The sequence below is a fragment of the Alternaria conjuncta genome (assembly GCF_024043145.1).
Source record: "Alternaria conjuncta strain BMP 0040 chromosome Unknown scaffold_3, whole genome shotgun sequence".
Lineage (NCBI taxonomy): Eukaryota > Fungi > Ascomycota > Dothideomycetes > Pleosporales > Pleosporaceae > Alternaria > Alternaria conjuncta.
This window is the reverse complement of record NW_026250092.1, coordinates 1,155,046-1,168,676: the sequence shown is the minus strand read 5'-3', so window position 1 is coordinate 1,168,676 and position 13,631 is coordinate 1,155,046. Positions and strand designations below refer to the sequence as shown.

At 54.9% G+C, this 13,631-nt stretch overlaps 3 protein-coding genes across 3 annotated transcripts; 2 read left to right on the top strand and 1 right to left on the bottom strand.

The window, feature by feature from the left end:
* Positions 1 to 501: 501 nt before the first annotated feature.
* Positions 502 to 2,178, top strand: J4E85_002366 (uncharacterized protein; the record flags this gene model as incomplete). The annotated part of the gene is made up of 4 exons (XM_051466645.1): positions 502 to 567; positions 649 to 1,440; positions 1,712 to 1,888; positions 1,966 to 2,178. 4 exons carry the CDS (start codon positions 502 to 504, stop codon positions 2,176 to 2,178), a joined length of 1,248 nt encoding a protein of 415 aa, XP_051329500.1.
* Positions 2,179 to 2,722: 544 nt separating this feature from the next.
* J4E85_002365 (putative secondary metabolism biosynthetic enzyme) lies at positions 2,723 to 3,804 on the bottom strand (the record flags this gene model as incomplete). Its single annotated transcript, XM_051466644.1, has 2 exons — positions 2,723 to 2,840; positions 3,182 to 3,804. The coding sequence occupies 2 exons, from the start codon at positions 3,802 to 3,804 to the stop codon at positions 2,723 to 2,725; spliced, it is 741 nt and encodes a 246-aa protein (XP_051329499.1).
* A 622-nt stretch (positions 3,805 to 4,426) lies between these two features.
* Positions 4,427 to 12,377, top strand: J4E85_002364 (Type I Iterative PKS; the record flags this gene model as incomplete). The annotated part of the gene is made up of 4 exons (XM_051466643.1): positions 4,427 to 4,580; positions 4,640 to 7,871; positions 7,936 to 8,822; positions 8,878 to 12,377. The coding sequence occupies 4 exons, from the start codon at positions 4,427 to 4,429 to the stop codon at positions 12,375 to 12,377; spliced, it is 7,773 nt and encodes a 2,590-aa protein (XP_051329498.1).
* Positions 12,378 to 13,631: the final 1,254 nt, after the last annotated feature.

The window sequence follows — 13,631 nt, the reverse complement described above, 5'->3', positions numbered from 1 at the left end:
TGTCACTCTAGCCGTAGAATGCAACTAGAAATCTACCGAACGTGTATTATCTAATTGCTGTTGTCGGAACGTTCCTCGGCCTTAGCCGCACACCGCCATGGTTGATCTGGATTCTGTGACCAACTCGTCCGTCGGCCGCGTCGGCTCCTCTGTGGGTACCTTAGGTGCTGGCTGACGTGCAACAACGGCGACCGGATATCTGTAGTCGGCAATGAGTCGAAGGGCCCACGGAGCGTGGGTGGGAACATTGCACTACTCCGCCGCAGATGCATGATCCAGGCTGGAGACCACGACTTAGCCGCTATGGGAAGGATTGAGACGGCATGCACTGTAAGGGTCGGTGCAATCGTCTTCCCTAGTTGACTTCGCAACTGCGCGTGTTGAGCTGTCGACCCCGGCAATCACCTTCTCCTGTGCATGAGATGCTGACACAACCCGTATTTTGTATTTGTATACACTGCGAAAGAGCTTTAATATCAAGCTTTCTTCATTGCGCGCACAATGGGCTCCACAAGGACATGGCCTATTGATGCGCTCACTGAGCATCAGGAGCTCCTCTCATTCTGGGTATTGTTAGAAGTAGCCCTATGCGCCGTATTAACCCCGGACAAATGACACGTAGGATACCTCTACTGACGTACGCTACAGGTCTTTGGGCATACCGTATGGTCCGTCGTATACAATCTCTACTTTAACCCACTTAGCAAAGTGCCCGGACCGTTCCTGTGGTCTGTATCGCCACTCCCACTCCTGTTGATGTCATGGTCGAGCACGCCGCACAAACAGATCCTGGCATTGCACAGGAGGTACGGCGACGTTGTCCGCACAAGCCCAGACTCAGTGTCATGCCTCCACGCAACAGCATGGAAAGAAGTGTACGGGCATCGTAAGCCAGGTCAGCCAGAGAACCTCAAGCACCCAGGTTTCGTAGCCGAAGTCGCCTCAGGTATCATCGGGGCCGACACAGACTCTCACACACATCAACGTCGTCTGCTAACGCCCGCGTTCTCCGGGCAAGGCATACAGCGCCAGGAGCGTATCATCCGCCACCATATCGACCAACTCTTCAGCTGTTTTGGAGAGCACTGCGCCGAAGGTCGATCCCTGGATCTGGCCAAGTGGTTCAACTTCTTCTCATTTGATGTCATTGGCGATCTCAGCTTCGGCGAGTCTTTTGCGAATATGGAGCGGAGGGACTTTCATCCATGGGTTGCGACAATACTGGAGTTCTTCGTTGCGCAACATGACATGGCACACTTCCGGCGGGCGTATCCGTTGTTCGAGGCGATGATAAGCCCGTTTGTTAGAATATTCGCCAAGAAGATCATCGCAAAGCATAATCTGTTCATGCGTACTCAAGTTGCGAAGCGTTTAGCTCTGGAGCCCAGCCGACCGGACTTCATTGAAGAGATGAAATCCGACAATAGTAAGGGAAAATGCGTGAGTGCATCCACAATGCTGTCTTGGTCCCAATCCCGCTCATGGATCTAACGGCGCGATAGGGCCTTTCCTTCGAGGCAATCTGCCATAACGCGAGCATCTTCGTCGTAGCCGGGTCCGAAACAACTGCAGTTGCGTATGACGAAGCTTTCCTCTTTTGTCCATTTCCTTTGGAAGTATCAATGTACTGACCATCTCTTGAGTCAGACTTGCTGGGGCAACTTATCTCCTCTGCACCCATCCTGAGACGCTCGCTAAGCTAAGGAAAGAGATCGACGCATCTTTCGATAGCGAAGAACAGATCACACTTCTCAGTGCGCAGCGTCTCAGATACCTCTCGGCTGTCATAGACGAGACCTTGCGTATTCATCCGGCTGCCGTAGGCTCAGTGCCACGACTGATTCAGCGCAATGGTGAGGTCGTCGGAGGGCACTTTCTGCCTGGAGGGGTAAGTCTCAACAGCATTCCCGCAAATCCTTCTGTGGACTTCTGAGCACGTCGCTGATTGTAATGGGAAAAACCTAGACCTGCGTGGACATTTGGCACTGGGCGATGTATCATAACCCAGCCAACTTCACGGAACCAGAAGTCTTCGCTCCAGAGCGCTGGCTCGGAGATCCTCGCTTCGAAGCGGACAAGAAAGCGGCATTCCAGCCCTTCTCGACAGGAAAACGCAGCTGTATCGGTCAGAAGTACGCCACGCCCCGTCTCTGGTACAAATACGAAAGAATTCGCTGACTGAGAATCCGCGACTAGTTTGGCACACTCAGAGATAAAGCAAATATTGGCCCGGCTGCTGTGGAAGTACGATATTGAGCTTGTGGACCGCGAGTGGCTTGAACAACAATGGCACGATCAACGCGTGCGCGCATCTTACGTGCAACCGCCTTTGAACGTGAGGCTTACCCTCAGACGAGAGAGGTCAGATCTGGAGTAAAGATGCAGTGTGGAAACAGCTGAGGTTGCATTGATGATGAAGCTCAGGTGTTCTCTGGCGGGAGGCAGAAACCTCGGAGGCTGGAGCCGAGGCTCCGAGGGCTTGGCATGGATCTCGTCCCGCCATCTGTCGCGTCCCGTCGCGTCGCGAACAACAACATTTCTCTTCTCCAATTCTTCGAACGCAGCTACCACTCATTCTACGGGCTAGGTTGCAGCTACATGGGGTGTCTTCGACCAGGACAACTTCACTAGTAAGAAACTTAATGCGGAAAGAGCTGCCTGCGTTTTGATGACGTCAATATCTTTGGCACTGCGGTATGGCAGTTTAATCCGACCCTCCCAACTAAAAGTCTTGCATTGCGCTGTGCGAAACGTTCATGGATTCCAAAATCTGCCTAGTCTCGCTCAGAACCTTCTTTTCCAGATCGTCACCACGTTTCGAATACATCAGAACGGGATAACTACGACAGTGTCAGCGAAACCCTCAGTCAGAGTGCATCGTTGCAGTTTCTCGACTTACGGACGTACTCCCCACTCACTCAAGAAGCCCCCATGGCTTTCTCGACCAGCGACCACTACAGCATGGACATGAGTGCTGGCGCCCTCAGCCAAGCTTCTACCAAACAAAGCGAAGTACACCATCAACATATACCTCATGACAGCGTTTGCGTTTAATGTACGCCAGATCTCTGTTTCTCCCACCAGCCCAGGACAAACTGTATTGATAATCACCTCATCGGAGTTCACCAGCGATGCCAGCTTCCTCACGAAAAACATCTGTAACAACTTCTCGCGCGCATACCACTTAGTAACGTCATACTTCTCGTCGAACTGCGGCAAGATTGGTTTCCCATGGTCGAAATCCGCGAAATATGCCGTCGTCGACGTTACAACTGTGAGCCTCGCCGGCTTTCCCACCAAGCCGGTTTTGGCTCTCAATATCGGCAGGAGAAGCACCGCCAACATGATAGTCGAGAGGTAGTTGACCTGGAAAGTCTGCTCTTTGCCTGTCTTGGAAGAGACAACATAGTCCTTGTTCTGCACACCGGCGTTCAGAACTACCATGTCCAGCCTACCCAGAGTCTGACATCGTCTGGCAAAAGCCGCGACAGATTCGGGATCTTCCATATCTAGGATCCAGACTTCGACTTCAGCGCGCATAAACTCCCTGCGGAGGGCTTCTGCTGCAACATCGCCTTTGGCCTGCGATCGGACGGCTAGAATGAGCCGAGAGAGATCTAGCTGGAGGAGCTGTCGCGCCGCCTCGAACCCCAGGCCGGTATTCGCGCCGGTGATAATGGCTGTCTGACCTTCAAGAGTGACTCCTGCTGCCATTGGCGGAGGATGCATGAACAGTTGGCGGTACATGAAGCCTATACCGCTTTGGAAGGTAAGGCGACTGTTGATTCGGTCCCACAAAGACATGTCGACTGCGTTGTGTTGGAATTCGGAGATACTGTTTGTGATCTATCATCAGAACACGTTACTATCTGGACGACTTTAGTGGCAGCGGTGAGCCCTCGAAGGTGAGGTGTTTGCATTTGTGGGTCGAAACGGTCCCTGAATCGTACTCGTATCATACGTAAAGCCACCGAGCTATGGCCTAACCACCGGAGTAATACCTAGCCACCGGATTACGCCCTAGCCACAATTCATAGAGTCCGGCCGGTTCAACAGCCACCGAGGTGGGTACAATCGCATGCGGTACTGACCGGTTTAGCGTCTCCACATACGGTAATGTGCCTGACACCATGGTAGCTACTCTGGCCTTCGAGACAAGGAAGGTACTCATGGGTCATGACTATGATGAAAGCGGTTTTCGGCGAGACGTCTGTTGTATTTAGCAAAGCTCGGTCACTGTCTTTTCAACGAAACGAGTTTGTACATATCGGATTCCCAGACTTGAATTGTACTTGCGACCATCCCAGGTAATCTTCCACGAACTTTATCATTAGGCCTAGAAACATCTGCACTTGGCAAGAAGATTACAGGACGTTGGAAAAGCTTGTGTCCGTTAAGCTTCCGTACCATACCAAATACCGCAATCATGGCTACTACCGACAAGACAACGCCCATAGCCATCATCGGCATGAACATGAAGTTCCCAGGCGACGCCGTATCCGCCTCCTCCTTTTGGGAACTGATAATGAACGCTCGAAATGTATCCAAAGAGATACCCACCGACCGCTTCAACATAGATGGTATGCAACCATATCCTCTACGGAAGTAAAAATGAACATAAGCTAACTTGGACGAACAGCATTCTACCACCCCGACCCAAACCGCCTAGACAGCCTACGCATCCGCCACGCGCACTTCATGGAAGAAGACCCCCGCAGTTTCGACGCCCCCTTCTTCAACATGTCCTACGCCGAAGCATCAGTCCTCGACCCGCAACAACGCGGCCTCCTCGAGGGCGCCTACCGCACTTTCGAAAACGCCGGAATACCCATGGAAACACTCTCCCGCTCTCCCACATCAGTCTACTGCGCCTCCTTCTCGCGCGATGGCGAAACAATAACAGGTCGAGACTTTAGTGCACAATTTCGGTATCACGCTACGGCGAACGGGTCGTCCATGCTGAGTAACCGCATTAGTCATTTCTTCGATCTCGCAGGGCCGAGTTTGACGGTCGATACGGCGTGTTCATCAGGGTTGTACGCGCTGCATCTTGGTGCGCAGAGTATTCTTGCGGGAGAGAGCAAGATGTCGCTTGTCTGCGGCGCAAACACATTCATCACACCCGAGAGCCAGGCGCTTGCACTCAGTAACGGCGGGTTTCTGAGCGTGGATGGAAAGAGCTATAGTTTTGATGCCAAGGCGAATGGCTACGCTAGGGGCGAGGGCTTTGGCTTCGTCTTGCTCAAGCCGCTGGATGCGGCACTGAGGGATGGCGATGTTGTCAGGGCGGTCATTAGGGCGACTGGTGCGAATCAGGATGGCAGGACGCCGAGTATCACACAGCCGAGCCAACAGGCCCAACTGGATTTGCTGCGGGATACGTATCGTGTTGCGGGGCTGAACGTTGCTGATACCGACTATGTTGAAGCCCATGGAACCGGCACGCCAGTTGGAGATCCTATTGAGGCGGCAGCTGTAGGGCAGGCTTTCCGCGATGGTCGTAAGGCGGACAGACCGCTTTACATGGGATCTGTGAAAGCGAATATCGGTCATTTGGAGGGCGCTTCGGGCATGGCTGGTGTCATCAAAGCCGTTCTCGCGCTGGAGAATGCGGTGATTCCGCCAATTGCCATGTTCGAGAAGCCCAATCCTGCTATCGATGTAGCAGGTTTGCAGCTTGCATTCCCCCAAGAAGCAGTCCCATGGCCAGCAACAGATATTCGCCGGGCGTCCGTCTCCTCCTTCGGCTACGGAGGTAGTAATGCCCACGTCATCCTCGACGATGCATACAACTACCTGCGCACCCACGGTCTGGAAGGCCTGCACCAATCTGTCGGCGAGCCCACATCCACCAACGACCATACCAATGGCTACACGAACGCCAACGGTAACGGCACTCACTCACTCATAACCCCCTACGCCATCATCCCCTTCTCGGCCGCAGATAGCGACGGCACAAAACGCCAAGCAGAAGCCCTCCAAACTTTCGTCTCCTCGCACGAAGCTGCCCACACCGCAGACTTCTTTTCTGATCTGACTCACACCCTATCTTCCCACCGATCTCTTCTCCAATTCCGGTCTTACGCCGTCATCTCATCCCCTACCGACGATCTCACCACTATCGTCTCGCCCAGCATCTTCAGCAGTACTTCCTCGGCCCCTGACTTGTCCTTTGTGTTCACAGGGCAAGGCGCACAGTATGCCCGAATGGCGGCCGGTCTCCTGCATTATACCGTCTTTCGTCAGAGTCTTGAGGACTGCGACGCGTATCTCGCCACTCTTGATAGTACATGGTCTGTGCTAGAGGAGCTCGAGAAGAACGAGGATGCGAGTCAGGTGTCCAAGCCGGCGCTGTCACAACCTCTCTGTACAGCTATTCAGGTGGCGCTCGTCGATCTACTTCGCACATGGGGTATCATCCCCCGTGCTGTGGTTGGTCATTCGTCGGGTGAAATTGCAGCTGCGTACTGTGCAGGTGGACTGGATCGCGAGAGTGCATGGCGAGTGGCCTACTTCCGCGGTGTTGTCGCCGATAAACTGGCGTCTGACCCACAGAGAGAGCCAACAACAATGATGTCTGTGGGCTTGGGCAAGGAGGCTGTCCAGACATATCTGAAGGCTGAGCCAACGGTGACTGTCGCATGCGAGAACAGTCCTGTCAACGTCACGTTGTCAGGTCCCACAGTGGCTATCTCGCGCTTATTCGACACGCTGGATGCTGATGAGGTCTTCGCACGGAAACTGACTGTGAAGATTGGGTACCATTCCGAAGCGTTGCGGGATGGCGCGGTGAACTATGAGAATTCCCTGGCTGGAATACGCGCACCAACGAGGGAGGGCAAAGAACCGAGCACTGTCGCCTTCTTTTCATCCACCGAAGGCAGCTTCATCACACTGGAGGGTCTTGCGAGTCCGAGCTACTGGGTGAAGAACCTGCTCTCCCCAGTCCTGTTCACTGACGCGGTAACAGCGCTGGTAAGCGAAAAGAAACAGGTCTCCAAATTCTTCGTCGAGATCGGCCCTCAATCCGCTCTTCGACGCCCCGTCAAAGATATTTTTAAGCACCTAGGCGAAGGCGAGGAAAAATGGTCGTACGCAGCTGTGCTCAACCCTCGTCAGCCTGACGTCCGCACCCTCCTCGAAACCATCGGCGCTCTTTGGAGCGCTGGCCTCCCCATCGACCTCAACTTGCCCAACCAAGCCACTCTCAAGCCTACAGCCAAGCCAAAGCGACTAACAGATCTTCCCGCCTACCCCTTCTCCCGGGCCAAGCTCTACTGGGACGAACCCCGTCTCAGCGCCCTCTACTCCCAGCGCCCCTTCCGGCGACATGCTCTCCTGGGTCTACGCGAAAACGACTTCAACGCTGCCCAACCCACCTGGCATCACAAAATACGCCTCGCGGAAGCTCCTTGGATCGTTGACCATGCGCTCGAAGGCTCGCCGCTCTACCCCGGCACGGGTATGCTCGTAATGGCCATCGAAGCTGCGCGTCAGCTGCTTCCGCCTAGCGCAGCCATCAGCGGGTATAGACTTGAAAACATTCGTTTCATGCGCTCTATACCCGTGAACGAGACGGAGAAAGGCACCGAGGCCAAGATCTACCTACAACCGCGCCGGCATACTGCCAAAGACGCTGCACAAGGCGTGTATGACTGGCGCGTGTTTACTCTCGGCGGCAACGAGTGGATTGAGTGCGCGTTTGGTAGTATTCGCGTCGAGCTTGAGGAAAGTGAGCCGTCTCCAGAGACAACCTCGCGTAAAGCTAGATGGGTGAAAGCTGTGGGCGAGGAGCACGCAAGCGCGGCGAAGCAATGCACGTTGAGTGTGCAGAGCGCCCAGCTGTACGAGAACCTGAGTAAGAAATCTGGGTTAGTAATATCCAAGTACGAAGTATATGTGAGACAAATACTGACTTCGTACACTCATCTTTAGGTTTGACTATGGGCCGTATTTCCAGGGCTTGCGGGATATCAAGTACTCGCGCAACGGATGTGCAACTGGCACTCTTGCGCTTCGGGACTATGCGAAGAGTATGCCGTATGCCGCCGAGGACCCGTGTGTCATTCACCCCACAACGTTCGACTCGGTATTCCATGTGGGCTTTGTCTCGCTGAGTATGGGTGGGTGGGAACCGATCCCAACGCTCATGTTCAGCAACCTTAAGGACTTGTGGGTGTCGCACAAGCTGTTCACGCTGCCTGGCAACCCGCTGCTGCATGTTGCGACGAAGGAGGTGGCTCGCACGTTCAGGGAGTTTGAGTGGGATGCCAGTACGTTGCTTGCTGAAACAGGTGAGCCTGTCATTGTCGCCAAGGGTGAGCGCGGCACTGTCATCGCTGGTGCGGGCAGCAGCACACGTGACGATGATGGTGCAAGTCGTTTCTCATACGGCATCGACTTCAAGCCCGACCTCTCGCTGCTAAGCAAGGCCGAGACAGAGACATACTTGAAGGCGCTGTTCGCGCGCGACCCGCAGTTTTCACCCGACCCGAAGGATGCTGAGGCTGTCGACCGTGCGGACGCTATTGCACTTTATTTCATCGAGCAAGCGCTGGATAAGATCGAGAACGGCGAGCCAGTAACGTTTGACAACCACCTGACCAAGTACGTGGACTTCCTACGCAAAGTCCGTGCAAATAGGGAGAAGTATACATTGGAGTCCCGAGGATTAGGGCATTTGAGCATTGAGGATGTCTTGCGCGAGGCAGATGACGAGCCGACGCAGAAGCTGGTGAAGAAGGCTGGTGAGCATTTATATGGGATCTTGACCGGGACGGACAATGCGCTACAGATTATCTTTGAAGGCAATCTGGCTAACGGTAAGTTGAACAACTCATACCGTGGACATGAACAGGTAGACTGACACAGAGACAGATTTCTACCACTGCGACTTCTACTCGCGCCACTACCGTAAGGCTGGCGCGTACATGAACATCCTTGCACACGCGAATCCTCAGCTCAGGATCTGCGAGGTTGGCTCAGGGACTGGCAGTGCCACCTCCAAAGTGCTACCGTTTCTGGTAGATGATGAAGGTCTTCAGGTTGATCAGTTGGTGCGCTTCAGCGAGTACGCCTACACCGACATCTCAGTCGGCTTCTTTGAGAAGGCTCGCGAGAAGTTCGCATTCGCAGAGAAGCATATGCGCTTCGCCAAACTGGATTTAGAGATCGACCCCTCTCTCCAGGGCTTCGAGCTCGGCAGCTACGATGTGATCATGGCCTGCAACGTAATTCACACCACATCGGATCTCATGAAATGTCTTCGCGATCTCTACGCCCTCCTCCGCCCTGGTGGCAAGCTCATCATGATGGAGACCACCGTCGACAACATTCGCGATGGCATTATCTTCGGCTTATTGCCAGGGTGGTGGATGCGCGAGGGCCATTGGTGGGAAGGCGAGGAAGTTGACGCCGTGCCCGGAGAAGACGAGGCGCTGGGACCGATTTTGACCGAAGAAGGATGGGACGCTGCGCTGAAGACCGCGGGCTTCTCAGGTGTCGACATGGTGTTTAGGGACAATGAGTACAAACCTCGGCACCGTGTCTCAACGCTCGTCGCAACGAGGCCAGAGGAGGCTGAGGTTCAAGCTGCGCTTGAAAGGTGGGTCATCATCGCGGATGCTGCGCAGGCTACTTCTGCCGATACGCTGATGGCGAAGCTCACTACTTTGCCGTGGATCGGCAAGACTGAGACACACACTCTCGAAGGCCTCATTGCCGCTGAATTGGATTTGAGCAGCACCAAAGTAATCAGCTTGCTCGAGCTCGACACTTCCATCCTCGGCACCATCGCAGAACCCGAGTTCGAAGCCCTCAAAAAGATCAGCTTGGACGCTAAGATAGTCCTCTGGCTCACACGCGGCGGCAGTCCTGGTGCTAGCAACCCGGCCGCTGAAATGGCAGTCGGCTTCTCGAGAAGTATCTGCTCTGAGCGGGGTGATCAGGCCTTTGTCACCCTGAGTCTGGAGACCAATGACCCAGCTGAGGGAGCGAGCCATGTGGTCCGTCTCTTGGAGCACTTTCACAAGATAGGAGACAAGAGCGCAGACGCCGATTCCGAGTTCGCAGTGCACAACGGCCTCATCCACATTCCGCGAATCGTCCCACAGAAGAGCGTTAATCAGACCCTTGCCGCGCGCGCAAAGCTTCCCGAGAAAGTCGCTTTCACGCTTGGCCAAGCATCCCCGAAACCGCGCATCAACTTGACCATCCAACAGCCTGGCCTACTCGACACCCTGTACTATACCGAGACAGTCCCTTCCAGCACAGAGCTGCAACCCGGTGAAGTTGAAATCGAAGTAGCAGCTGCCTCCCTCAACTTCCGCGATGTGATGATCTCCCTGGGCCAAGTCCCAGGTGACGGTCTCGGCCTCGAAGGCTCTGGTATCGTCATCCGCGCCGGGCCAGACTGCACGTTGCAGCCCGGCGACCGCGTTATGTACTTCATCTTCTCGACCGGTGGCTGCTGTGGAACCTATGTACGCTGCGACGAGGCATCGACGCGCAAGATCCCGCGCGAAGACATCTCGTTCTTGGATGCAGCTGCTATTCCTGCCGTATGGGCTACCGTTGTGTATGCGTTCGATCATGTAGGCCGGCTGCGCAAAGGCGAGAGTGTATTGATCCATGCCGGAGCTGGTGCGGTGGGACAGGCGGCTGTACAGCTCGCGCAGCTGCGTGGGGCGGAGGTATTCGTTACGGTAGGGAGCGACTGGAAGCGCCAGCTGGTGAGAGAGCTTTACGGCCTCGCGGACGACCACATCTTCCACAGCAGAGAGGCCAGCTTCGTCGACGATGTGTTCCATGCCACGGCCAACCGCGGTGTTGACGTCGTCCTGAACTCTCTCGGCGGCGAACTTCTACAACACTCATGGCGCTGCACAGCGCCCTTTGGTCGCTTCATCGACATTGGCAAAGCCGATATCCTCGCCAACAACACGCTTGAGATGGGCCACTTCCTGCGCAATGTCACGTTCGCGGCCGTGGACGTCGCGGGTATGTACGCCGAGAACAAGCCCCTGATGCAACTCGTGCTCGACGACGTCTTTAGTCTGTTCGCGGCGAATCCTGGGCTCCACAATCCCAAGCCGCTGCATGCATTTGCGCCGAGTAAGATTGAGGAAGCGATGCGCGCGCTGCAGGGCGGTAAAATTGCAGGGAAGGCCGTCATCGATTTCGAAAAGTCGGGAGATGTGGTCGTGTATCAGCCCGCGCAGAAGCCGGCGTACGCATTTGAGGAGCAGGCTACATATGTCATTAGCGGTGGTTTGGGCGGTTTGGGGCGCGAGATCATGCGCTGGATGGCGTCCCGCGGCGCACGGCATTTCCTCGTCACCTCGTCGCGAGGCGTAGCTGGGCGCGCCGATGTGATCGCCTTCATCAAGGAGATGGAAGCCCAAGGCGTCGTAGTCCATGCGCCGGCGTCGGATATCTCGAACCGCGCGGTCCTCAAGAGCATCCTCGAGGAGGCTAGCAAAACGCTGCCGCCGATCAAGGGCTGCATCCAGGCGGCGATGGTGTTGTCGGACAACATGCTCTCCAACATGACCGTCTCGCAGTTCCACCGCGCATTGGCGCCCAAGTATCAAGGCTCGTGGAACCTTCACGAACTCCTGCCCAAGGATATGGACTTTATGGTCTTCCTCTCCTCCATGAGCGGCATCATCGGCAACCCCGCGCAAGCCAACTATGCAGCCGGTAACACTTTCGAAGATGCGCTCGCGCGGCACCGTGCCGCCAGTGGGCTGAAGGGCGTTTCGTTCGATCTCGGTTTGGTGCTAGAGGCTGGATGGGCGAGTGACAACTTTGAGGACGTGACGAAGAGTCTGCGCGCAGGGCTGGGTGGGCTGACGCAGAAGCAGCTAATGGCGATTCTGGATGTCTTGTGTGATCCCGGATACGATTGTGCCGGCGGCGCGGCGCAGGTGGTGAACATCCACGATAAGCCTTCGAAGCTGTATCGGATGTTCCAGGACGGCGTTTTGCACTGGGTGGGTAAGCCGCTGTTCAAGAATCTCCTTCGTCTGGGTCAGGTCGAGTTGGTCAACGGCACCGGGGCTGGCGGCGAAGGCGAGGCGGCAACCGTCGACTATCTCGCTCTCATCAAGGCGGCCGCTGGTACGAAGGAGGCTGCGCAGATTGTAACGTCGGCGTTACTTGGGAAGCTGAGCAAATCGCTGTCCATACCAGCGGAGAATCTTGACGTAGGCAAGCCAGCCTATGTGCTTGGTGTTGACTCGCTCATTGCGGTTGAGTTGCGGTACTGGTTCCTCAAGCAATTCGGCGTTGAGGTTCCTGTGTTCGTCATTTTGAAGAAACAGCCGGCCGTTGAGTTGTGCCAGCATGTAGCGGATCAGGTCATTGCAGCTAAATGAGGTTTGGAAGTCGCGACGCGACGCGACGAGGTTGGTTGGCGTCGCTAGCTGCGCGGGGCAGCCGCTCACGACCCCAACGCAGCGAGGCCCACCACCTTCGATAGAACATCACCATATTTGTGAAGACAACACAAGTTCATTTTGGAATAAAACAAACTGCACATGATTCCAAGGAAGCCATCACACTGATTCGTTAGCGGAGCTTTCAGTTCCAAGCGAAGCCGATCCGATCGACCAGTAAGGTTACGTACTGATTCATAGCGGGCATCCATGGCAAACCTCGCGCCGACGACAGCAAGGTCTCCGGGCCCTCCACGACGCGCAACGCAAGAAGATACATTGCTATTATCGACGCTTTCTGCGACCTTCCTAATCGGGTAATTTATTTGAGGTTTGTAGGCTGTTGTAGGTTTGTTAATTCTACACCTGAGAAATCTTGAACCCGCCCGGCAATTGACTCTGGTAGACGCCTGTCGGGTCGTACTTCTTCGCGACCTTCTTCATGAACGCCACCTTGTCAGCACCGTAAGCCGAAAGCGGATCCTGGTCCTTATCGGCATAGTTGAGGTACAGGTATTCCACCGCTGTGCCTTTCTCCGTGGCAAACTTCTGAATGCCGTCGGTCAGCGTCTTGCCCTGAGTAATGAACAGGTCATCATCCTTCGCCTCAGACCAAAGCAGGTATGACTGGTACATGATGAAGTTCTCGCTGTAGCGTTCCAACCCAAGCACGTTGCCGCCTCTGGCTGTACTGTTCGCCGTGTAGCTTGTGGCAAAGACCTGGTGCAAGCACGAGATGCGCCATTGTCCAGAGGCCTTGGCTCGAAGCTCCGTCAGCATGATGTCGTATAGACGCGCTGTCTCCTGAAGAGTCTCATAATCAATCTTGTATGAGAGGGTACGGAATTGAACTCTAGTTGCTTGTATTAGCGACAATCTCACATTGAAGTCAGTGGGAAAACGTACCGTTTAGTCGTGTCACTACCAAACTCGGCAGCAATCGCGCTCATTGGCTGGATCTTGGTAGAATCGCTGAGGGTGTTGTTGACGGCGAGAAACTCGCTGTAGGCATCCGGGCGAGCCACGGGTTTGGTGTAATCGAACGCAGCTCTTACGACATTTACGGGACTCGCTGTTGAGTATCCTTGGAAGAGAATCAGAGCAGCGTTTGAATCTCTGTTCGGGTCGAGACCAAAGTCGACGAGCGACTTGAAATGCTGGTTGACGGTGGATGCAGGCCACGAGACAATACCT